Genomic DNA, 24,532 nt, shown 5'->3' with positions numbered 1-24,532 from the left:
GCTACAGGGTGAAAAGTTCCGAGTTAGGAATCCGGACTCCTGGCCTTTATTTAATCCTCCCTCCGCCGCGTACCAGCTGTGTGACTTGAGCGCACTGAGTAAACCCCTCTGAGCCCCACGTTCCTCAGACAGGAAGTGGGAATCGGAACGCCTCCTGGTCTGAGTCAGGAGGGTGATGTGAAGCCACCGCACGGTGGGGTAGGAGACCCTGTTCGCTGGAGCCTGCGTGGTGCCAGGGCCCACCCACAACAGGTCCCGCGGGTTTCACCACCCTCACGGGGCCCCCGAAAGAGGGGCCCCACCCCAGCAAGAAAGGATCACCCAGATGCCAAAACGGTCAGGGGCGCCGAGGTCCTAGGCCAGTTCTTTCTGATGCAAAGGCCCAGACTGTACTTTCTATCCAGGCCGAGCTTTAGCGCTGCCACCAGCCTGATGCAGGAATGTTGGTGAGGAGGAGCCGGGTGGGGGTGGGGGGCGGGGGCGGGCGGGGGCGCGGTCACAGCCGGTGGAGGCGGCACCGGCCTCGCCTGTGAGCGAGCTGCAGGGCCTCTCCCTGTCCTGGCCTCCTCCTGGGCAGGTCGCTCACACCCTGTGCCCCGTCTGAACCGGGGTTAGTCATCCTCGCCCCACAGATGCTGAGTGAGACGCTGCGTGTCAAGTATTTCCAGACCTCGCTCCTCTCCCTTGCTACCCTGAGGTCTCATTCCTTTCCTTGAGGTCATTGCCAAATTCAGTCTGGTGGCTTGTATAAAATGTCAGCTGCAGGGGCTGGGGACCGCCCACAGTAACAGTTTGACGCAGCCGTACTTGTGTTCCACGGCCCGGCGCAGTGGTTGGTGGGCTGGAGGCGTGTGGGACGGGGCCAGGCTGCTTCTCCGGGTGCCGGGCCTTTGCCGCACCGCAACCATGGCGACATTGCCGCTGAACCCCGGAGATGCTTCTCTGTTTCTAGGTACGACGAGGAGCTGGCACAGGGCGACGGGGCCGACCGAGAGCTGAGAAGTCGGCCGGGCCAGTCGCTGGGGCCCAGAGGGGGCCGATCGAGAGACTCCGGGAGGACCGTCCTCACAACCTGGAAGTGACCACCAGCGAGAGCAAGGCTCCAGCCTGCACCCACCCTTGCTGAAGACCTATTTTGGAAACGTCCTTTTTCTAGAGCTTTTTTCCTTTCCTAAACCCTGTAAATAAATAAAGGCATTTCTTTGGAAGGTTAAGGAGCCTATTATTGGGGGAAAATCCCTGTTTCTCCTTGACGCTCACCCTTGCAACCCTCTGACAACAGATGTATGGAGATTTTCCCCACACCAAGCAATTCTGCCGCGGCGCTGGGTGTCCTACCGTTTAACTCCGTTCTGACGCCGTCTGCCTGGAGCTGGAGTCAGATCCCACAGGGTAAGGCCTCAGTCCCACAGGACTGCCCCCACCGTCTCAACTCCAGATGCCAACCGCAAGCCCACGTTGTTAAGTTAACTGTGCTTCTGACCGACTGGCTGTAAGTTGGAGGTTTCCACAACCCTATCCTTGGGTTCAATTAATTTGCTAGCGGGGCTCTCGGAATTCAGGAAAACAGTTTGCATACTAGATTACTGGTTTACATAAAGGCTGCAACTCGGGGGAAAAGCCAGATGGGAGAGATGCACAGGGCGAGGTGTGGTTGAAGGGGCACGGAGCTTCCATGTCCTCTCCGGGGGCACCACCCTGGAGGCTCTTCAGGTTCCATAGTCCGGGGATACTTATGGAGGCCTCATTACACAGGCACGATTGATTAAATCATTGGCCACTGGCAACTCACTCAACCTCCAGCCCCTCTCCCTTCCTCGGAGGTTGAGGTGTGGGGCTGAAAGTTCCACCCCTCCGATCACGTGGTTGGTTCCCCGGGCAGCCAGCTCACATCCAAGGCCATCCAGGAGCCCCAGCCTCCAGTCAGGAGCACAAACTCTGGCTTGCTTGAAAGGGACTTGTTAGGAACAACAAAAGATACCCATTTCACCTTTATGCTCTGCAGCAATTTCAGGAACTGGGAACAAAACTAAATATAACAAAGATGTCCCTGTAGCTCTTAGAAAGGAGATTACAAGGGTTTTAGGAGCTGTGTGCCAGGAAAGGGGATGGAGACCAAATATATATTTCTTATAAATCACAATATCACAGTCTATTTCATAAGGGCTGTAAGAACTGATTCACAAATGTGTAAGACGAGCTCTTTCCACAGAAAGTAACAGCTTCAGCATGTGATTTAGTTTATTATAAAGTATCCACGTTTTTAAAATTTGGCACTAAATTAAAAACAAACCCCAAACCTGAATATCTTACAGAATCATGCTGCCGTGAGAAAGCAAAATATTTAATCTGACAGCTGCTTTGGTTTCATTCCTTTTAGCTTGACTGCGATTTGGAGGAAAACAGGCGACTAGAAATATTCCTCAGCATTTATCGTTACAAAGTCCTTTGTCTTGATGCTCTCAGGCAACTCACTTGGGTTTTGTAGGTGAGTCTGTCGGTCAGATGAGCCCAGGCAATTCCCAGCATGTGGCTTATATGACATCGGCATCTGGGTCGGCCACAGACGCGGAGGTAAGCGCTGTTGGCAGCCGTCGGCGGCGGGATAAGCTCTTGATGTGATGTGTTTACCCACAAGCCACCCTGGTCGCCATTGACCTACAGAAGAATATGCGGAGGCAACCCGTGTCCCTCTGTAGAGCGACTGATGCGGCCGAATAACCCATGGGGGTGTTCCTCTTAGTAAGAACCTTTGACTGTCACACGTGACATCTTTCACTGATGCTTCATTCACTGTCCTGAGTTTCAACTCCCCACCTCTTTTTGGTTACAACATTAGGAATAGGATTTTGTTGGTACCTAATTACGCCAAGGACATAGAAGATAGAGGTCTTTCCTGTACCCATGTGCGAACACCTGTCACGCTTACATGTCTCGTGTGTATACATGTGCTCACATATATGTAATGATGTTTCACGGCCACTTAGGGAAAAAGGTCCTTTTAAATGGATCTGGTACAATACAAAGTGAACGAAATGTAATACAAATGGCATTTAGCCAGAATCCAAATAAATTGCAATTTGGAGGGATCTGTCTGCTGTGTTCACGTTAAGCCTGAAACAGTTCCAGCTTATTGATGGACGCATTTCCTGTGTTCCTTAATATTTAGGCCCTCTGTGGATGGCAGGTGTGGCTTCGAGCCTCTGAATCAGACCTGGGCTTGAGGCCTGGCTCTGCCATTTATTAGTTTGTCCCAAGGCTGACAGTGGCTCCTTGGACCTTTGCTTCCCAGTGTTTAAGAAGGGGATTACTTCTATGTGCCTTCGGAATAACAAGTGCCACTGCCTGCCCCACCTTTGCTCTCGTTCCAGCTCTGACGGTGTTTTCTTCCCCAAGGGGACAAAATCCACGTGGCTGGTGGCCTCCGCCCTCAGCTTCTGCACACAGCTTTTCCACCCACCACTTCTCACAACCCAGGTTCTCCGTTATGTTGCTTTATTTTTGCCTCTCAGATGTGTCTGGGAAAGGATGAAGTCCCTGGCTGGGAATGTGACCGCAGGCTGAGCTCGGAGGGCAGTTCAATCACGGAGGGAAGAAGGTAGTTTGCCAATGACCGGGTTGCTAGGTGAGAGAGCGAGTGTCTGCTAAATAAATTTATGTCAAATATTGACTGTGACATTAGTGATGTCATGTTCCGGGGCAGATGTTTCCTCTGGACGTTTCTAGAACATGCACGAGTAGGAAGTAGGCGATGTGTGAAGAGGCCTTGGGAAATTGTTGGGCTGTAAACAGACTGTCGGGTCACTTGACTCAGGTCTTGGCAGTGGTGTCCCCATTTGGAATCGTCCAGGATGACAATTTTTGTTTTCTTATCAGCTCCCATTATTTTTTTCCATTTGATGGGGTAGGAGCGGGTGGTTCCCGAAGTCTGAGGGTTGCAGCATCTGGTCATTTTCACAGTGATTCTTTTTGTTTGATTTCTCCCAGAGTAAACTCATCATTTGCTGCTTCCTGAATGGGCTGCTCCCTCAGTATTCTTTGGCAGATGCTCAAGCCCAGAATGAAGGCGTCTTCCTCCATGTTCCCCCTCTCACAGCCGGGCAGTCCCCAAACCTGGTGACAGGCTCCTCAGTGGGCCTCCCACCTGGACCACTGGGTCTCGGCCCGCAGCCCCACCCCCATGCAATTGGGTTCCACCCTCCGGCCCAGAGGATTTTTCTGACCCGTGGCCATGTCTCCCAGCACACAGTGGTTCTTCAGCACCATCCACAGAGCCTCCTGTGCTTGGGGGGACCTGGAGGCCCTCCATACACAGTGTCCACCAGCCCCAAACTCACCTGATTTTCTAACCCCAGGAGACAGACTGGCAGTTTCCACCATTCCTCTAGGTCCACTTTCCAGCTCTGCTGTCTGTCCAGCCAGCCCCGGGAGGAGCTTCCCTGGTCTCCCCAGCACCAGGCCATCAGCCTCCTGTGGCCCAGGGAAGCAGGTGAGTGTCTGCTGCAGGGATCCCGGCCAGCCGGCCTCTCGCCCGACGCCTGGCACTGCCCAGTGACCCGTGCCCACAGGGTGTTCATTAGCAGGAGCTGTGCCCGAGTGGGGTGCCTTGGGACATTTCAGGACACCTGTGAGGCAACGGGAGCACCATCAGATTTTGTTTCCTGTTTCTCATTCAAGCGGACGAGGTATTTTTATGTCTTTTCTGATTTGTCCCAGCCTGAGCCACGCTGTGTCTCATACGCTCCTCTCCCACGCCCCACGCCACGTGGCTCGCGGGATCTTGGTTCCCCAACCAGGGATCGAACCCAAGCCCTCGGCAGTGAAAGCACGGAGTCCTAACCGCTGGACCGCCAGGGGATTCCTTCATATGCTTTTAAGCTGAAGATAGCATCCTCGTACTTCTGTGCCTAGAGGGTTCCGAGCGTTCCATTTCGTGCTCGTTTCTTCCGTGGCCGCCGTGCTCCCTTAGCAGAAGGGAGCCTGAGGGTCCGCAGACCGTGGGCCTCCCCGCCCCCTGATTGTCCTTTTTGTTTCCCTTTCTTTTTCAAGTTTCATTCCCTTGATTTTTCTTATATGATAATGCTGCGTGGTAGCCCCATATCTGGAGTCTGGGTTCTCATCCCGGGATCTCGAGTGGGTCTAAGACAGCAAATTCTGAGCAAAGTCTCTTGCCAGGGGTTAGCGGTGAGGACACTGTAGCTTGGACAGGACACGGAAGGTGGCCTGGCAGATTGCCCAGGTGGCCGTGGCTAGCAGCAGCAGCTTGGGCAGGGGTCCAGGCGAGCTGCAGAGCCGTGGCAGAGGGGCCAGTGGGACCTTGCTGGCCTCATTCCCAGTGGCCCTCCACACCGGGAGGTTGGAAGCTTGGCCAGGATGGGCCCTGCGGGTGGCAGCAGCAGTTTCCTTGGAGCACTTGACACCCACTGTGTAGCCTCCAGTGCCAGCCAGGGCTTTGAACTCGGCCCCTGGGTCTACTTCTGCCAGGGCATCACCTTCAGAACCTCAACCTTGTGGGACGCCAATGACCCCAGACTTCTTTGTGGGTATACTGGGTTGAACAGTGTCCCTCCAAAACCCGTGTCCACCCAGAACCTCAGAATGTGACCTTGTTTGGAAGTAGGTCTTTGCACATAGAATTAGTTAAGGGTCTCAAGATGAAATCATCTTGGATTTGGGGTGGTCCCTAAATCTCATGACTGGCGTCCCTATCAGAAGAAGAGAGGAGACAGACACAGAGGGCAGGGCCGTGTGAAGACAGAGGCAGATGCCGCCCTGAGCCAAGCAAGCCAGGCGTTGCCGGATGCCACTTCGAAGAGAGGCGTGAACAGAGGTCCTGTTCAGTCTTAGAAACAGGTAAACACGCTTTTCTCTTCAGCTGGTGGGGAGGGGATAATGGAGGAGCCCCAGCAGCAGCTTGGAGAAGGAAGCTGGCCTCCGGTGTCCCTGCTCAGGAATGCGGCCACCTCCCTTACTGCAAGGTAGGGGGAAGGTGGGGGGAGAACCAGGGAGGCCCAGGCACTGGGGGCGGGGGGTGGGGGGGAGGCGGCCGTGTAGTTATTTAACTTTTACAAATTACATTTCCCACAAAGCCTTAAGGGCCTGCTAAGTTAAAAACAAACAAACAACAACAACAAAAACCCAGCACCTAATCTGAGAGGCGCAGAATGCTGCCCAGCCCTTCATGTGCGGGAGGAGGTGACTCCCCTGGGTCCCACAGCTGGTGGAAGACAGAGGCTCACTGGGACCCGCTGCGTGTGATTTCCCACCCAGCTCTTTCCAACACAGCGTGTTCTTGTCTATGGGAAAGGCAGGGAAACACCAGGTCCCTGTGGTAGCAGGACAGTATCCAGGGGTTGAAACTGGAGATTATAAAATCAACAAATATTGGTTGTCGCTTGCCATTCGGAAGGTTTGGGAATTTGGAAGATGCACAAGGGAGACTGCGGGGGGTAAGAGAGCAAGGACAGAGTCGGGTATCAGAAGACCCGCGACCTCTCCCTGCTCTGCTGCTTGTTTGCTGTATGACTCTGAGCTTTGCTTTCTCATCTGCCTGGTGGAGATTATAATCTTAAGACCTGGTGTCTGCCCTCAAGGAGTTCACAAACTATTTCTTGTAAGAACGGTGAAAAAGACACTATAGACTCAGTGCCACAGAAGCGGCATGAATAATATATACTCCAACAGCTGGGCTCTGGGTCGGCTGGGTGATCCGGGGTGGTGTCCTTGAGCTGTGTCTTAAAGAATGAGTGGAAACTGGATGGGAGGCAGGGGAGTAATGGAGGGTAATTCCAGAAAGAGGATTCAGCGCCAAATTATGAAGGATCCTGGATGCCAGGCTAAAGAATTTGGCACATGTTTCTGAGGAGTGGCGTGACTAGAGAAGTGTTCTTAGAGATGAGACTCTGTGGGTGGTTCAGAGGGTGATCGAGGCGAGGAGAGGCTGGAGGGAGGCACAGCAAAGAAGAGCTGAGGCTGTGGACTAAGGAGGATATTGGGGGTGGGAGGGTTGGTGGAGGAAGTGGCTCGTGCACCCCGGGTTGCAGATCTTTCGAGCCAGGAGCGATTCTCAGTTGACCAGCAGGGGGCGTGTGTGTAAAAGGGGTTTGAGCCTTCGAAGCAGAATTGGGTAAACTTGGCAAAGTTATGTGAACTAAAGTACTTTCCAGGAGCTGTTCGGTGAGATCCTATTATTCATGGCTATGAAATAATATCGTTTCCATTAACAACTGTGCAGCGAGAAAGTCACTGGTTTGCTTCAGTTCCTGAATCTCGTACTCAGAATAAGAGTGAAAATAAGTCTGCTGGAAAGCTGGACTGACAGGCAAACTCCTCTCACGCACGGTCTGTCCCAGGCGGAAACTTCGCCGTAGCGTGTGCGGAATTCCCTGTTTTCCCGTTAAATCACCCAATATTGAAGGAGCGTTACCGATTTGATAGCACCGGGTGCTGGCGGCACAGCCCTGAGCAGAACAGGCAAGTCCTTGCTCTGCAGAGTTCAGTCTGAAGGGGAGAGAGATGAGAAAGGAACATTCCCAGAGGTGGGCGAGGCCAGGGGGCAGGCTGCTCAAGTGGACCCTCGGAGGGGCCGTGAAGGGCCTGGAGAGAGCTGACACTGACCGGGCAGAGGTTTTGGAGGGGCGAGGGCAGCGGATAAGAGAGGCTGGCTCTCCGTGTTGTGTCTGGACAGATGCTCAGGATTAGGGGAGCGATCTGATCTGCTTGGTGGATGGGAGGGCTGGCTGCTGGGCACGGGTGATTTCTCCCGGTCTGGAAGGAGCTTGATACCCCAAGGGGGTCTTGGGGACATGTCTGTGCTGCTCGGGTCCGCACAGTAACTGTTGAGGTGGAGGCCCCTTGAAGATGTGTTCCGGAAAGAAGGACCATGAGCTTCAGAGGCTGAGGCTGGGGGCTGTCCGGTCACTTTGTTTCCCTAGTCCTGACCTTTCAGTTCTTCCTTCGATTGCACGGAACACCGCCTGTCTCCTTCCTGTAACTCCACCGCTATTTTCAGCCAGAGTTAGAGAGAGTTGGCTGCGACTGAAAGAATTTTAGCCTGCAGAAGGTCACTCGGGTTACAGTGTGGAGAACAGATGGGAGAATGGTCATCCAGACGATAGACGGTGGTGTCCTGGAGAAAAAAGTGGTGTTTGGAAGTAGCGTCAACAGGACTTGGTGGGGGAGGATGGGTGAAGAAGGGGAGAGAGACCTCAAGAAGGATGCTCAGCTTTCTGGAAGGAGATACCATCCCTGCAGGGCCCAGGGGAAGATGATGCCTTTAGTTTTAGGGATGTTGAGCTTTGAGGAATCTTGGGGACCCTCCTGTGGGGTGTCACGTTGGCACTTGAGGATCTGAAGTTGGACTGTGATAGAGAATCGAGGGCCACTGGCACGGAGCTGGGAAGGGATGCTCCAGGAGATTGCCTGAGGGCGGAGGCCACAAGGAACGACAAGAAGGGGCTGAGAAGGAGCCAGCAGAGAGGAGTGAGGAGCTCGGCTCAGCATCTCACGGAAGCCAGGGTGTAGGGAAGCGTGACGAGAGCTGCATGGGGTCACAGGAGCTCAGCCCTGAAAGGCGCTCTGGGACTTCACAACCGGGGCCATGGTGGGCCTGGTGAGAGCAGGGTTGCGGTGTGGCAGGGAGGTCCCAGAGGAAATGGACCAGCCGTGGGGATAAGTCTTTCAAGTAGGGAGGTGAGGGAGAGGAGAGGAGAGAGAAGGAGGCTGTGAGGGGCTGTGCACCCAACTGAAGATGATAATTTTTAATAGGCTTCGTTCATTCATTCACGGGTGCTCACCGTGTACCTCAGCTGTTCGAGGTCCTGGGGACACTTTGCTAAACAAGGCGGGTCAGTCCCTGTCATCATGGAGCATAAAATCCAGGGGGTGCTAGAGGAGAAATCATCGTTTTGAACAGTTTTATTGCGGTCTAATTTACACGCCATAAACACACTCATTTTAAGTGTATGATTCAATGACCTTTAGCAGATTTACAGGTTTGTGCACTGATCACCAGAATCTGATTTTACAGCATCTCCACTGGCCACGCAAGACCTCTCATGCTCATTTGCAGTAACTCCCTGTTCCTACTTCTAGCTTCCAGCAACCACTAATCTACTTTCTGTTTCTATAGATTTGTCTTTTTTGGACATTTCATATAAATGGAATCCTACAGTAGGTGGAGTTTTTGTTCTTCTTCTTCTTCTTCTTATTTTGCAGCTAGCTTCTTTCACTTCGCATCATGTTTTTGAGATCCATGCATGTAGTGGGCATCAGCATTTCATTTCTTTTTATTGCCTAACAGTATTCCATCATATGGATAGATATACCGCATTCTATGTACCCATTACCAAGTTGATGACATTTGAGTTGTTTTTACTTTTTTAGCCATTGCGAGTAATGCTGCTGTGAGCATTTGTGTATAAGTCTTTAGGCGGACAACTGTTTTCGTCTTGCGCGGATATCTAAGAGTGCTAGGTCATAGGTACGTTTGTGTTTACTTTTTAAGAAACTGCCAAACTATTTTCCAAAGCAACTGTACCATTTTACACTGCAACCAGCAGTGTGTGAGGCCTCCAATTTCTCCACATCCTTGCTAGCCCTTATTATTTGTCTTTTTAATTATAGCCATCCTTTGGAGGTGACATGGTATCTCACATGATTTGCATTTCCCTAATGACTAATGGTGTTGAGCGTCTTTTCACAGGTTTATTGACCATTCCTATGTCTTCTTGGGAGAAACTGTTTTAAAGAGGTGAATTTTCCATTCCTCCTAGGAGATTGTGACTTTTCTCTTCTTCTTTGGTAGAAGATTCCATGGACTCTTCCATGAAGACTTTCCTGATGCTCTTGTCTACACTGGTCTCTCCTGTCTCTTAAATTTTTTTTTTTTTTTTTTTTTTTGTGGTACGTGGGCCTCTCACCGCTGTGGCCTCGCTCAGGCTCAGCGGCCACGGCTCACGGGCCCAGCCGCTCTGCGGCATGTGGGATCTTCCCGGACCGGGGCACGAACCCGTGTCCCCTGCATCGGCAGGCGGATTCTCAACAACCGCGCCACCAGGGAAGCCCCTCTTAAATTTTAAAGCGTAAGTCAGATCATATCTGAGACTTAACGCCCACCAAGAAAGCTTCCCCTGTAATTTAGAATAAACTCAAGCTCCAGCCGCATCTCCCCAGCCCCCACTCTCCCTTCTGCCCTTACTCCTTTTGCTGGAGCCACAGAGGCCTTTGAGGGTGCCACGCTCACCACTGCCTCGGGGCCTTTGCACTGGCGGTCCCCTCTGTGTGGAATTCTCTTCCCCTTGATCTCTGCGGGGCCGGCTCCATCTCATCATTTGGGGCACCTTCTCAGAGAAGCTTTCCCGATCATCTTTCCAGCCACAGTATCTTATCATCATCTTCTTTGGCTTTCTTCAAAGCACTGATCGCTATCTGAAGTTATCTTAGGTATTTACCCGCTTCTTTGCTTGCTCCCCCACAAAACCGTCAACTCCGTGAGGGCACCACAACCTCTGCTTGACCCGATCCAGAGTACGGCACGCACTTGATGGATGACAGGTGAATGACTGACTGAAGGAGTCTAAGGTGCCTGCTCGTTTGTGACGGTCCTCGCCCTCACCTGTGTGGCTCCCGCTGCCCCAGGGCCATTGCCACGCACCCCCAGGCTGAGGTAAGGAAGAACCGGGCGGGCTGGCGTTTGTCCTGCGTGGCTGGGGCCCTCAGTGGTCCCTGTGTGAAGCACTTGTGGACAGAGTTAGAGCAGCAGACGCTGGCGGCAGTGACAAGCCAGAACAAGATCAAACAGTGTGTGAGGAAGGGTTTAAAGCTGGAAGAAGTTTAGTCTCAAGAAGAGAAGATTTAGGGTTGACCCAAAATATTGAAGGGCCGGGAGTTCCCTGGTGGTCCAGTGGTTAGGACTCATGCTTTCACTGCAGTGGCCCGGGTTGAATCCCTGGTTAGGGGACTAAGATCCCACAAGCCGTGCGGCATGGCTAAAAGTAAAAAATAAATTAAAATAATAAAACGTTGAGGGGCTGTTAGGTGAAGAGGAATAAAATGTAGTTGGGGTGTTTCAGAAGGCAGACCCAGGAGCAGGGGGCAGAAGTGGGGCGGTAGGTGTTGGTTTGGTGTAAGGGGGCCCTTTCTTGGCAGCATTGCCCGGGTGCAGGATGGGTCATCTTATGAGCTTCGCATCTCAGGGAGGGGTACCACTCCCAGGGGTGCGGTAGAGGGCATCCATCACGGGTAAGACTGGCACACGTGGCTGGTAGGGCCTCTCTGCCTCTGAGCCTCTAGGAGTTCCCCGAGCTGAAGGCATGTGCTGTCCCAGTGTTCAGAGGTGACCTAGAATTTTCATCTGGGGCTTAAGGGGAAGAGTCATTTCAGGGCATGGGGAGGAAAGAGAGCTGTGCCAGCCCAGCACCGCTGGCGGGGAGAGGACGGGCCAAGTTCTAGGGCCCTGCGAGCAAGTTTTCTGTACACTCGCTGATTTGTGGAGTATCCCTCTCCCCCTCTGCCCCAGGGGATTTGCCCCACAAGGACAGGGACTTGTCATGTCATTCACCACAGCACTCAGAACAGTGGCCAGTGGATAGTAGGTGCTCAATAAATCTCTGATTTCAAAGCCTGACTCTGGAATCTGAGTCCCGGGACAACCCTTGTCCACTGTCTGTGTGGGCCCGCTCCATCACGCCTCTGAGTCTGTTTCCTTGTCTCCAAAGTGTGCGTGATGACATGAGGGAGATTGTCATCCTTACCTGCCAGCTGGGAAGAGGCAGTGGCCGCGCTTGTGCACCTGGGTCTGGGCTGCCCTGGTTACTGTCCTGCTATTTTTATTTATTTTTATTTTTAAAGTATATTAACTGTATTTATTTGGCCGCACCGCGCAGCATGCGGGATCTTAGTTCCCCGACCAGGGATCGAACCCATGTCCCCTGCATTGGGGAGCATGGAGTCTTGGCCACTGGACCGCCAGGGAAGTCCTGCTGTCCTGCTGTTTTTGGCAGCAATGATCACAAAGCTTTGTTGTGGGTCTGCCTTCTCTCTTCCCACTGTTTTCTGGGCAGCACTCTCCAGGTCCCACCAGCTGGCTTGCGGAGGAGAGCAGCCCAGCTAGGGAGTGGTAACGTGTGCGAGTGCCAGGGGAGGGGGAACGGGCAGAGCCCTGGACTGGGTGAGGGCCGAGTCACAGCCATAAAAACTGGGGTGGGGGTGGGGGGTCATGGTTACATTTCACTCACTTCCTGCCGGGAGGGTGCTGTGTCCCATGCCTCCAGGCGAGTGAGCCCAAACAGAAGGGCTTTGAGAAAGCAAGGAAACAGGAGGACAAATGGAAAATTTTAGTGAACTGGCCGCCCAGGAATCTCTTCAGCTTGGGGGCGTTCTTGGAGCCCCAGCTCGCATACCTGGAAAGGCCTGTCATTTGACCTGGAGCAAGTTTGCTACTTACAGGTATGGTGGAACCTCCAGGCATCCTGCTTCCCAGCCATTCATGCCCCGTGCCCACCTCACAGTCCTGCCTCAAGACCACAGCTCCTGCTGTTCCCACAACCTGGCATCCTCCCCTCCCCTCCCCCACCTGCTGAAATCCTGCCCATTCCTGAGGCCCAGTTAAACGACCACGTCCTTGAGTCTTTAAATCATCTTCTGACCCCGCACCTGCCACTCTCCTCTGCCTGCCCTTGACTTTTCAGTTCCACACGAGTGAAGTCACTCTCACCTCTCACCTCTCTCTCCTCCCACTGAACCATCCTCATTTCCCCCCCAACCCCCGCAGCTTGAGTATGGTTCTGGTGGCCTCAAACATTTTCATATAACTCCACACATATTTATCCAAATTTCTCATAGCTGCTTTTTCTGATCTCACAGTTCTATGACACAAAAGCCTGTAAACACGAAGCTGAGAAAAAAGATCACCATTCCTTGGTATTTACCTAAATGAGAACTTATGTCCACACAAAAACCTGCTCAAGAATGTTTATAGCAGTTCTATGCGTAATTGCCCGAACTTGGAAGCCACCAAGATGTCCTTCGGTGGCTGAACGGGTAAATAAACTGTGGTACATTCTGGCAATGGAATATTATCAGAGATAAAAAGAAATGAGCTATCAAGCCACAATAAGATGTGGAGGAAACTTACATGCATATTGCTAAGTAGAGAAGCCACTCAGAAAATGTAGCAGACTGTATGACTCCAGCTCTATGACATTCTGGAAAAGGCAAAACTATGGAGACAGTAAAAGGATCAGTGGTTGCCAGGGCTTGGGGTGGGGAGAAAGATGAATAGGTGGAACACAGGGGGATTTTAGGGCAATGGAACTATCCTGTATGATATAATAAGGATGGACACCTGTCATTATGCATTGGTCAAAATCCAAAGAATGTGCAGCACAAAACATGGAGCCCAATGCAAACTCTGAACTTTAGTTAATAATAGTGTATTAATATTGGTTCCTCAATTCTAACAAATGCACCACACTAATATGGACATAAATAATGTGGGAAACTATTGTGTGTGGGGGGCGTGGGAACTCTGTACTTTCTAATCAATTTTTCCGTAAGCTGAGGGCACATTAGCAGGTGAGTGGGGGACAGCAGAGCAAGGAAGTGGGAGAGGGTGCGGAGACCACAGAACAAGTGCCAGGAAACAGCGCCCGACGTCGGGCCAGCTCCAGGGCCAGTGCTCAGGGAGGCCCCCAGGCCAGGGGACACTGACGAGCGACATGGCCTCTGCTCTCCCCGTGCCCTCTCTACTGGGAGACTCAGCGTGGTGTGGGCTGGTGCAAAGGGTATGGCTTTGGAGCCAGACAAGAGCCTATGACCTTGGACAAGTCACTTTACCCCTCCGAGCCTCAGTTGCCCCAAGTGCAAAGGGGACTTGTCATGAGGAAGCAGGAGTTCTCCTGTATAAAGCACCATCCTGGGGCCTGTCGCCATGGAAGGGGGTCATTTGGGTGGCGAATGTGATTGTTATTGGGGCCTGGAAGAAGCCGGGGCCCGTTCAGCCCCTTGGGCCCTCCGTGGACGCCCAGCGGGTGATCTGTCCCAGTAGGTGCAGGGTGAAGGCTGCGTGAACGAGTGAGTAGCAGCAGTCTCCCAGGGCTGGTCCCCGGGAGGCCCTGGCTCGGGGAGCCCACCGTCTGGGCGCACAGCAAGAAAGCTGTGAGCTGTGATGAAGCCAGGCCGGGCTTGACGGGTCCACGTAATACTCCCATCAGCCTCAAAGAGTGCGTGGGCCGAAATCTGAAACCCAAGCCACGGGCTAGAACCAGTTGCACAGAGAACAGAATTGTCACAACAGGAAGGGCGTGTCTGAGCCTGCTGGAGGGACAGCAGGAAGCAGCCTCAGCCCTTCGTCCCCCAGCCCCCCAGGAGCTGCCAGGACCCCCAGACGCCCCGAGGACAGCTGCCGGGAGCGTGCCCTCGGCTGGCCGCCCCTGCTCTTGGTCTCAAACCATAAAGAGGGACGTTTGCCTACAGCCTTGAGGAATCTGCCTGTGCTCTACCTCGGGCTGACTGACCGCCCCCCCGCCCTGACTCCCTCAGACCCGTCCTTCCAAGTCCTGCCCTGTGAATCTTCCAGAATCTACTCAAACTCTGCTTTTCTCAGGAGCCCTCCGGGACCCCGTCCCCAGAGCACTGCTTGGGTCTCTCACCATCACTGCTCACAGCCGCCTCCTCTGGCCCCCACCAGCATTACTTGCTGGAAAGTGGGGAACGCACGCTTTTCATTCATGCCCAGCTCGATACCCGGCGTCACATGTCTGCTGTGTTGGAGAGAAAGGGGGGATTGCTGTGGGGAAGTAAGGAACACAGGAGAAGGAGCCACGAGGCCCTGGTTTGTGAGGGTCTCTGGCCCTGGTGGCTGGAAAACCTCTGGTTACTCACCTGACTTCCCTGGATTTTCACTTCCTCACCTTAGAAGCAGGGAAGGACTCACCCGGTCATCCTCTGGGGTCTCTGGCTTTGATGTCCTGCGGCCCCCAGAGAGCCTCCTCCGCCAGTCGCTCCCACCCGCCCCACCCCCTGCCCGAGACTGCACTCCAGTGTGAAATGTCGCTCCTCCGCCTCTTACCCTGCTCACCCCCCCATTCGGAACCAGTGTCCGTCATTCGTGCTCCTGGAGAAGAAAAGGAATAGTCCTTCGTCACACACACTTCTGAGCACCTGCCACGCGGCATACACAGCCCCAGTTCAGATGCTTCCAAACCATCCTTGACCGACCCCGGCGGGCTCTGGTGCGGATCTACCGCCTGCTGCCCGGACCCAGAGAGAGGAGAAAAGTGGGTGACCACGGGCGGTTCACAGGGCACAGGGATTTCTTGAGCTTGACGTGGAGTTGGCCTCCCCAATCCCCTGCCCACAGTGGGGCTGTCTGGATTGGAGGGTGGATTCTCACAGATCTCAGACTTGGCCGGAGGCTCCCACGGAGGGAGAAGTGTGCACGGGGAGAGGCAGGCGGGGGCCGGAACTGGGCCTGCGAAGAGCAGGGGGCTGCGGGGGTGGAAACACAGGCGGCAGGTGGGGCAGCCGGTGATCTGGAGGGATGGTGCCCCCATTCCTTCGTGGGTGAGGATGCCCGGGAATCTGGCACTTGGGCTGGAAGCCCACCTTCCCTGGACCATGCCCATTCTTGAGAGCAGCACCCCGTGGCTCTGCTTCTCGCGGGGCAGGGGCTGCAGGAGAGGGAGAGGGGGCTGGCACGCCCCCCTGGGCCCTGCCAGGCCCCTGCCCTGCCTGCTCTCCCCTTTACAGATGAGGACGTGCTCCCCGCTCCACCTCCGCACTATGCGGCATATGGGATTTAGTTCCCCCACCAGGGATCAAACCCCTGCCCCCTCCAGTGGAAGCACAGAGTCTTTTATCTTTTCTTAAATTATTATTTATTTACTCGGTTGCACCGGGTCTTCGTTGTGGCAGGTGGGCTCCTTAGTTGCGGAACGCATGTGGGCTCTAGTTCCCTGACCAGGGATCGAACCCTGGCCCCCTGCATTGGGAGCGCGGAGTCTTACCCACTGTGCCACCAGGGAAGTCCCAAGGAGGCGCTTGATGGTTTGAGCCAATACCAACGTCAGCACCGGTGGGGCGAGCACCTGCAGTGCCCTGGACGCCATGCAAAGTCCTCTTCATCCATTCGCGTGTTTAATTCCTCCACCCTCCCCGGGGGGTGGGGGGTAGTGAGCCACTGTTCCCCTGTCCAGATGAGGACGTTGAGGCTGGGAAGCGAGGTGATGTGTCCAAGCCTGTAAACCTAAAACTGCTCTACAAAAACAAAAACAAAGCAAAAAAAGAACAAGGGACCCCTGAGCCTTTGCCTGAGTCCTAGGTTTCCCTAATAGTTGGCAGGGGGGAAAATTCTTTTGCGCAAAAGATAAAACTGGGCCTGTGCTCCTCAGGCCTCTCCTCCTTTCCTCTGACACCAGGAAGTGACCAGGACCCAATTAAATATTTAACCAGAGTTGGGGTGGAAGCCTGACCTCCAGCGCTGCTTCTTGTACTACTGCCGTGACAGTAATATTGAGCCACATATAATCCTGAGCCCTGGCTGAGGAGGGGGCCCAAGTCCCACCCACCTGGAAGTGCCCACGCCCAACCCAGGTGAGATGTGGACGCCCCCAGGGCAGAGCCCCTGTCCGGTGTTCACAGATGGTGATTCAACAAGTCAGGCATGGACACACAGATGAAGGTCGCTCCTGGTCAGCAGAACCTTTGGTAATAGTTGGTCTGGGGGCCAAGAGCAGTCCTTGAGGGTTTCCCCACTGTCTCCAACTGTGGTTTCAAAACCTCTTTATGTTTTTAATTGTGGGAGTCTTTCCATGACATCCTACATGTAATCAGTAGCAGCATTTTATTGGTGTACATTTATTTTATAACGTTGGTGTACAACTTCTTTTAAAAGTTCCAGTTCATGACATTTACATATTTGTTATAAAATGAACCAATAATAAGAGCAATGTTACTTTTTTTGATGAATACACAGTTTGAGACTGCTCCAGTTCTTTCTGTTTTGCTTTGTTTTTTATAGATTTTTTTCATTTATTTATTTTTTGGCTGCACTGAGTCTTTGTTGCTGTGCGTGGGCTTTCTCTAGTTGCAGCAAGCGGGGGCTACTCCTCGTGGTGTGCAGGCTTCTCATGGTGGTGGCCTCTCTTGTTGCGGAACATGGGCTCTAGGTGCGCAGGCTTCAGTAGCTGTGGCACGCGGGCTCAGTAGTTGTGGCTCACAGGCTTAGTTGCTCCATGGCATGTGGGATTTTCCCAGATCAGGGCTCGAACCCATGTCCCCTGCATTGGCAGGTGGATTCTTAACCACTGCGCCACCGGGGAGGCCCGACTGTTCCAGTTTTTAAAAACAATTAACTTCAGTATCTAATTTTATTTTGTATCAAGGAAATCTGGATTCACAGGAATAGATGCACATGATAACACTGTAAACAAAATCTTGCTTTACAATCACAGGATGACCTTCAGTTTATCTGATCCGGGAACCTGAAAAAGGGTAAGATGATACTTTGGATTCAGAATGGAATCCATGTGGTGTTCAGGACCTCCTCATCCTCCTGAAATTCAGGGACTCAAGGAAGGAAGGAGTTCCTGAGGGAGTTTATGTCTTTATCACATGGCAGAAAATACAATGTATCACATAAAGTCTGGGCATTGCCAGGCCTTCATTCAAAGTTTCAAAACACTCAACTTGAACCTATTTGTCTCATTGTTGATACTGGTTCCACTTTGGCACCAATGGCAACACTGTAACCCTGAACTCCCCAAATGAGCTTTTCCACTTAGTAAAAGTTAGGGTATCTCTCAGTGTCAGGAATAGAGCTTCAAACTGTGTGAGGCATAAGAACCAATTGAGAAACTTGTGGAAAATGGGGTGATCCCGATGCAGGGCATCCTGGAGATGCCCACTTTGGGAAACGCGATCCAGATGATGTGACCATATCTTGCTGACTTTGGAAGGGAACAGGCTCCAGGCCCAGGGGTCTTGCCCAGTGGTGTTGAGTTGAGCGTGGCGCACGTGAGTGGAGCCGTGTACTTGCTGGTACCATTTTATGTGAGCAGATGCATGCAGGCCAGCACGGAGCAAAACAAAGCAAAGCAAGAAAGGCTGGGGTAATTGCTTCTTAATCAAGGACACATTTACAAGGAATTCAGATCTTTACATGACTTGGCAGAGGAGAGCTTCATTCCAAGGTATATTCAGAAATGTGTTCCTCTAGCCTCAACGGTTAACACTTTGATGTCTCTAGAATATTAACAGTTGGTGCAGAGAGCATGTTCTTGGGCCCATGTTCTTCTTTTAATAACAAATTTTTAAAAAGAGCACTTTTACAAAATGCAAATAGGTCCTTGGAAAACACTCAGCAACCTCTGTCTGTGCCAGCTATGTCCTAAGAGCATCACAGGCGTGATCTCAAGAATCCTAGCAGTTTCTCTAAGCATTAGACTCTGTGATTATACCCATTTTACAGCTGAGACCTGGAGTGGCAAAGCAGAATGCCAGCATCACAGGGCTACTCACTGCTCAGCTGCATGCTCCAGCCAAGCAGAGCCCTCCTGTCTCCTTGGACAGCAGGATTTCTTGCCTCTGGGCCTTTGCCCTCATCCTTTCCATCCACTTTGGCTCAGTTAAATATCACTGCCTTCAATATCGTCGCCCTCCAGGGATCACTGCGGTCACTCATTGGGGAGGCCTCTTCTAAACTCTACGTCCTTGCTGAGTCTTCCCAGGAGCACAAACAGGACCCAGGTCCATCCCTCCCTCAATCCACCCCATCCCTTGCCCTGCACATTCTCTAAACATTGGAAGTAATTGTCGATCAAGTGAATATCTGTAACAAGTTTTGATTTTCTTTTTCTTGGAAGACACATGTATATCGCTGTACAAGAACTGTATCTGGACGTTTTAAATTTTTTGGAGAATGTTTTGTTCTCTGTGAAAGTATGTTTTAACATCGGCTGGCTGTTTATCCTGGCTGTTTAGTGGGAAATGGCTAATAAAGGACCAGTCAGCCTTTGCCCCAGACTCAGGTAATGAGCACATTTTGCAAGAAGAAGGGAGCAAAATGACATTGACAAAGCGTGACCACGTTAACGGCTCAGATACTAAGCACTCACGCCTGCATCCAGAGCTGCTTCCCGTGCTTTTACCTGATTTGCCCCATTTACTCCTTGCCACAGTCCTGTGAGGTGGGCTCTGTCATTACCCCCATGTTACAGATTGGGACACAGAGATGCAGAGAGCTGCAGCAACTTGCCCAAGGCCCCTCCGTGGGGGAGGAGCAGAGGCAGGATTGGGCTCCAGGCCTGTTTGGATCTAATGGGAGGAGGCTGGGTGCAACATTGTGAGATGTTTGTGGGGGTCAAAGTTGGGATGATCACAGCTGGGAAAGGGGTGCTCTCTTTGGAAAAATAGCCTGACCAGCTGCTGGAACAGAGATGAGACTCAAAGAGCTGAGCAAGTGTCAGAGTTCTGGTGAAAGAAATGAGAAGAATTTTGTTTTTGTCTTCAGAAGGAAGGGGAGAGAAGAGAAGGGAGCCAGTGTGCAGAGGCCAGAGTGCTGCCTGGGTCACGTAGCCAGGTAGTGACCTCAGGGCCAAGAGGCCAAAAGGGCTCAGGAGGTGTCTCATGTTGCCAGGCAGTGCCAGGCTGGATGCCTCCCTGTGGGGTTCAGCCTGCAGGAACCCCTGCTAGCCTCACCACTGGTCGGTGTGAAGGGGGATTATGTGAGTGTGTGTGCAAATGGAGATGGGGATGATGGCAAGGACCAGGGAACATGTGGGAAAGAGCAGGAGGCTGGAGGCAGAGGTGATGCACTTGTTCAGAAACCATCGGGAGACTCTGTATCTTCAGAGGGCCTGGAAAAGCAGTGCACCTGGAATTTCCCCAGATCTCAGAGGTCTGGGAGACCCCAGCTGATGACTGGGTTCTGCCCACGTGGTCCAGAGGTGTTTTGGGTGGCGGAGCAGTCCCTGTGGGCTGAGTCCTGGAGAATGGCAGGGAGTTCTTGGCAGTAGCTGGTCCTGATACAGCATGGTAGTGCTTTTTAAAAATATATATGTCAACTGTATCTCTTTTATTATTATTATTGTTATCGAAGTATAGTTGATTTACAATGTTGTGTTAATTTCTGCTGTACAACAAAGTGATTCAGTTTTACACATAAATACATTCTTTTCCATATTCTTTTGTTATGATTTATCACAGGATATTGAATATAGTTCCCTGTGCTATACAGTAGGGCCTTGTTGTTTAGCCATCCTATATATAATAGTTTGTATCTGCTAACCCCAAACTCCCAATCCATCCCTCCCCCACCTCCCCTCCCCCTTTCCCTTTAGACTGTATGGATCCTTTTTTTTTTTTGGTCTTGATTTTATTTAGTTTTTAAACATCTTTATCGGAGTATAATTGCTTTACAGTGGTGTGTTAGCAAACACACCACTTTCTGCTGTATAGCAAAGTGAATCAGCTATATGTATACATATATCCCCATATCCTCTCCCTCTTGTGTCTCCCTCCCACCCTCCCTACCCCACCCCTCTAGGTGGTCACAAAGCAGGTGGTGCCTTTCCTTTTCCTCTTTCTTAATTATTACTATCACAAGAACATTGCAACAGAACAAATACTTAAGAAGGGAAAAACCACTCTGTTTCTGGTCCTTGTGCAAATGTAGTAGCAGTTTTAGACTCCCCACCATTTCGTATCTGGCTTTTCCTTTTAACATTTTAGTTTAAGCATTTTTCCATATTGCTGCGATGTGGATCCACTTCAGGCCTGGGGTCTGGGTGACCCGGGTTTCTAATCCTGGCTCTGACATTTATTTACTCAGGGCCGCCCTGCCCCCCCCGCCCCCCCCGCAAGTTACCTGGCATCGGTTTCCCCAAACTCACCCCCCTAAGCCACTGATGACATTGGCTTTTGTGAGTGCCTTAGGGGAGAAAACTTTCAGAAAGACTACCTTCCGTGAATTCCCAGTTAAATGCGGTGCTACCCTCCCGCGGCCCCCACCTCTGGGCGCCCGCAAAGCCGAAACACTGGCTCCAGGCAGCAAGTCTTGCGGACCTCAGCCTCTGACCGACTCGGGGAAAGTGACCCCAGCCGCCCTCTCCTCTGTAAAGCAGGCTTTCCCCCTTTGATTGACAGAGCTAGTCGCCAATGACGCCCAGGGGTGGTCCCTTTGGCGCGCTAGGGGGCGGGCCTCCTCGTCCCTCCTCTGGCCCAATCAGGGACGCTGAAGGGGCTGTGGGGCGGGGCACGGCTCCAAGCAGCCAATGGCGCGAGCACAGCGGGCGCGGCGGGGGCGGGGCGCTCGGGGCTGGCGGCAGAAGCGGCCGCGGCGGGGCAGGGCAGGGCCGGACAGTGCGGCCAGAGCGAGGGCGGGAGCGGGGCCGGAGCCGGAGCCGGGGCTGGAGACGCTGTCGCGGCCAGAGAAGGGTGCGCGGCGTGTCGGGAGGCGAGCGGCGGCCAAGGTGAGGGGCACGCCGCGACGGTTGGGGCGCCGCGGGCGGACGCGGGGCGCTGGTCGGCGGCCGGGCCCGCGCCCTGTCAGGTCAGGCCGCCACGCTGGGGCAGCGCTCCGCGCCCGAGGGCAGCCTCTGGGGCCGCGCCGCCGGCGCGTGAACTTCCTGTCGCTGTGGGAGGGGGTGTGTTCTGGGGCCACCACAGGCGCCGGGGGGCGTCCGGGGGCCGAGGGGGGCGCCAGAGAGGACGTCGAGGGGCCTCCGGAGGGCGGGTGGGCTGGGCTTGAGGAAAACTGGGGACCGAGGGGTGCGGGGTTGGTGCGGGGGCGCCACAGAGGAGAGGACGAGTTCTCGGGTTGAGGGCTTGCTGGAGAGAGAAGTTGGGGAGCGGGGCCCGCGGAGGCAAGAGCGCTGCTGCAGAAGGGGGGACGGACGACTTTAGGAGAGACTTGGGGAGGGGACGCGGTGAAGCCGAGGGGTGCAGGGGTTCCCTGGGGGAAGCGCGGGCGGCTCGGGGAGCCGCGCCAGAGGAGAGGGGGCCCGGTAGGCGCCGGTTAGAGGGCAGGGCTGGGCCCGAGGGTGGCCTGGAGGGGAGGGGGCGGCCAGAGCAGGAGGGACACATATGCGGATGCGCTTATTTGGGGCGCTTTGATTACCGTCCTCCATTTCCTTCCTTCCCACCCTCCCCGTCCCTCTTCTGGCTCTGTGGGGCAGGGGGATGGCAAGCCCTTCTTTGTGAGCAGGTCCTAGGGCCGGGGGAACAGGCAGGAGAGGCTGGGGGTGTTTGCCCGGTTGCCTCTCGGAGTTTTCCCAGACTGTCATTTTTAGAAACGTGCGTTTCAGCCTGCTGGGGCATCCGGGGAGGCCTGGAATTGGAGAGGTAGTGATTTCTGCTGCTGCTCAATTTCAGTGGCTTGTTGGGTTTCAGCTCCACCTGGGAAGGCTGGTTTTCTTCTCAGAGGAGTTGGTCAGGGGAGCGAGTTGTGCTGTCGCCGGGAGTCCCACACAGCTGCCGCCTTTGAGGATGCGGCTCTCGGGTTGGGTGCCTGAGGGAAGGTGGCCTTCAGGTGGGGTCTGTGCACCGTTCCTGGGTCTTGTCTTCTCTCCTTTACCCCAACTGTCCTGTGTTTCTGTGGTTAAGGAGGGTTGGCTGCTCAGTCTCCGCGGCTACTCATTACACTGTTTACCAAACACACCCTGGCTGTCCTGATGAAAATCAGGAGACCAGCTCAGAGAATTTAAACCTGGGCTACAGGCGGTGAGCTCACACCAGTTCCTTCCCTTCTCTGCAGTTCCTTCCTCTCCAGTTATCCCAATATGCTGAAGTTCTGTTTTAACCCAGGGCGAGGGAGCCCACCAGGTGGGCTCGGTTGAATGCCAGCCCTCCGCTTCTTGCATGAAAGTTCTTATTCCCCTTGATTCACAAGCCTGCCTGCAGCCTCCCCATAGAGGCATTGAATGGGAGCCAGTGCAACTGGGGTTTCTCTTGATTCACATGGGAAACAATAATCTGTGTGCACTTAAACTTTATTCTAGAGTTTCACAGTCTCCTTGGTGAGGTTATGTTAGTTGAGATATGAGACCAGTACATCAAAAACTTTTCTGTGGTGTTTTTCTTTTGACAATTGTCTTGAAGCTTTAAAGCAACTGGCCATTAGGCTGATAATATTTATTACTTGGGAAAGTAACGTAACACAGAGGAATAGATGAGTGATTAAGTCTACACTCTTAATTCATTTTTTTGGAGAAGAATAAAAATTCATTTGAATGGAAATATCATTCTTAGCTCATGCTGTTGGGGAGCTGAAACTTTATTACTTTTAGTCTCAAATGTATAAGATATAGATCATAATATTTTTAAAAAAATTAATCAATTAATTAATTAATTTATGGCTGCGTTGGGTCTTCGTTTCTGTGCGAGGGCTTTCTCCAGTTGTGGCAAGAGGGGGCCACTCTTCATTGCGGTGCGCGGGCCTCTCTTGTTGCGGAGCACAGGCTCCGGACGCGCAGGCTCAGTAATTGTGGCTCACGGACCCAGTTGCTCCGCGCGGCATGTGGGATCTTCCCAGACCAGGGATCGAACTCGTGTCCCCTGCATTGGCAGGCAGATTCTCAACCACTGTGCCACCAGGGAAGCCCCAGGTCATAAAGCAGGCATATATAGAAAGCTGTATCTGTTTTTTAAAAATAAATACTCCATGTCCTTTTTTATAAAGCGTGTTGATTTTTAAAAATTAATTAATTCATTCATTTATTTATTTGTGTCGGGTCTTAGTTGGGCGCGCAGGCTCAGTCGCCCTGCGGCATGTGGGATCTTAGTTCTACAACCAGGGATCGAACCCACGTCCCTTGCATTGGAAGGTGGAGTCTTAACCACTGGACCACCAGGGAAGTCCCAATATCTAGGTTTTGAACATGGCTTGTTGCTGGGACATAAAGTTGTCTTTCCCCAGTCTTGGATGCCCAGTCCAGATCTCTGATGGCCAGGCAATTTCTGGGGTGGGAGATGAGGGGCATTTGTCCTTACATTTTTTTCATTTCTTATTATTCACTTGAAAGTCTGTGCAGACCAAATTAAGGGCCTGGTCCTCAGGTTTCCTTCTTCTGACCAGGTCACAGTTGATTCCAGGATGTTATGGCATATCAAAAAGGTGGCATAGATTCCTTAATAATAGTAATGGCACCTTCTGTTTAGAGATCATGATAGCTTTTACCAAGTGCTCTCTGGCTACCCTTACCTGGACCTCCTATCTGACTCGGGCCTGCCTTATCTGCCATCAGATTGTACTGGTGACTTTGTGGAGGCCACCCTGTAGATTATTTGGGTAATGACCACATTCACATGAGCGATAGTGCTGGCTCAGTTTTTTTCCAATTAAGATTGTTTGGAAGTGCAGCTGCATACCTGCAGGCAGCGCAGCAGTGCCTTAGTTACAAAGTCAGTCAGTGTGCATTCCACAGGTAGAGACCTTACTTTATGGCCCTGCCAGTGATCCTTCGCATACCTGAAAGCATGTCAGTGCCTGAAACCTGGTCCTGATGGGCCTAGCAGTGGTCCCTGGGATGACTGT

At 52.8% G+C, this 24,532-nt stretch overlaps 2 protein-coding genes and 1 long non-coding RNA gene across 13 annotated transcripts in view; all 3 read left to right on the top strand.

The window, feature by feature from the left end:
* The window catches only part of TTLL1 (TTL family tubulin polyglutamylase complex subunit L1), a 32,270-nt gene extending 31,056 nt beyond the window's left edge, over nucleotides 1-1,214 (top strand). For all 10 annotated transcript variants that reach the window (XM_059080930.2, XM_067010353.1, XM_067010350.1 and 7 more), the window contains one exon: nucleotides 953-1,214. In XM_059080930.2, the coding sequence (XP_058936913.1) occupies nucleotides 953-1,082 (130 nt within the window). In that variant the 3' untranslated portion in view covers nucleotides 1,083-1,214. The remainder of the gene's footprint in view (nucleotides 1-952) is intronic.
* A 4,620-nt stretch (nucleotides 1,215-5,834) lies between these two features.
* On the top strand, nucleotides 5,835-9,872 carry LOC136792334 (uncharacterized). Its single transcript, XR_010835992.1, has 3 exons — nucleotides 5,835-5,853; nucleotides 9,131-9,171; nucleotides 9,806-9,872. It is a non-coding gene; the product is annotated as an uncharacterized lncRNA (long non-coding RNA).
* An 11,452-nt stretch (nucleotides 9,873-21,324) lies between these two features.
* The window catches only part of PACSIN2 (protein kinase C and casein kinase substrate in neurons 2), a 129,638-nt gene continuing 126,430 nt past the window's right edge, over nucleotides 21,325-24,532 (top strand). The window contains exon 1 of one of the 2 annotated variants that reach the window (XM_059080919.2): nucleotides 21,325-21,470. The gene's annotated coding sequence lies outside the window, so the exon portion shown is untranslated. The remainder of the gene's footprint in view (nucleotides 21,471-24,532) is intronic. The other variant, XM_059080921.2, reaches the window with a different exon arrangement.

The sequence above is a fragment of the Kogia breviceps genome, chromosome 12 (assembly GCF_026419965.1).
Source record: "Kogia breviceps isolate mKogBre1 chromosome 12, mKogBre1 haplotype 1, whole genome shotgun sequence".
Taxonomy (NCBI): domain Eukaryota; kingdom Metazoa; phylum Chordata; class Mammalia; order Artiodactyla; family Physeteridae; genus Kogia; species Kogia breviceps.
Note: the sequence above shows the minus strand (reverse complement) of the source record. Positions and strands in the feature narration are given on the sequence as shown.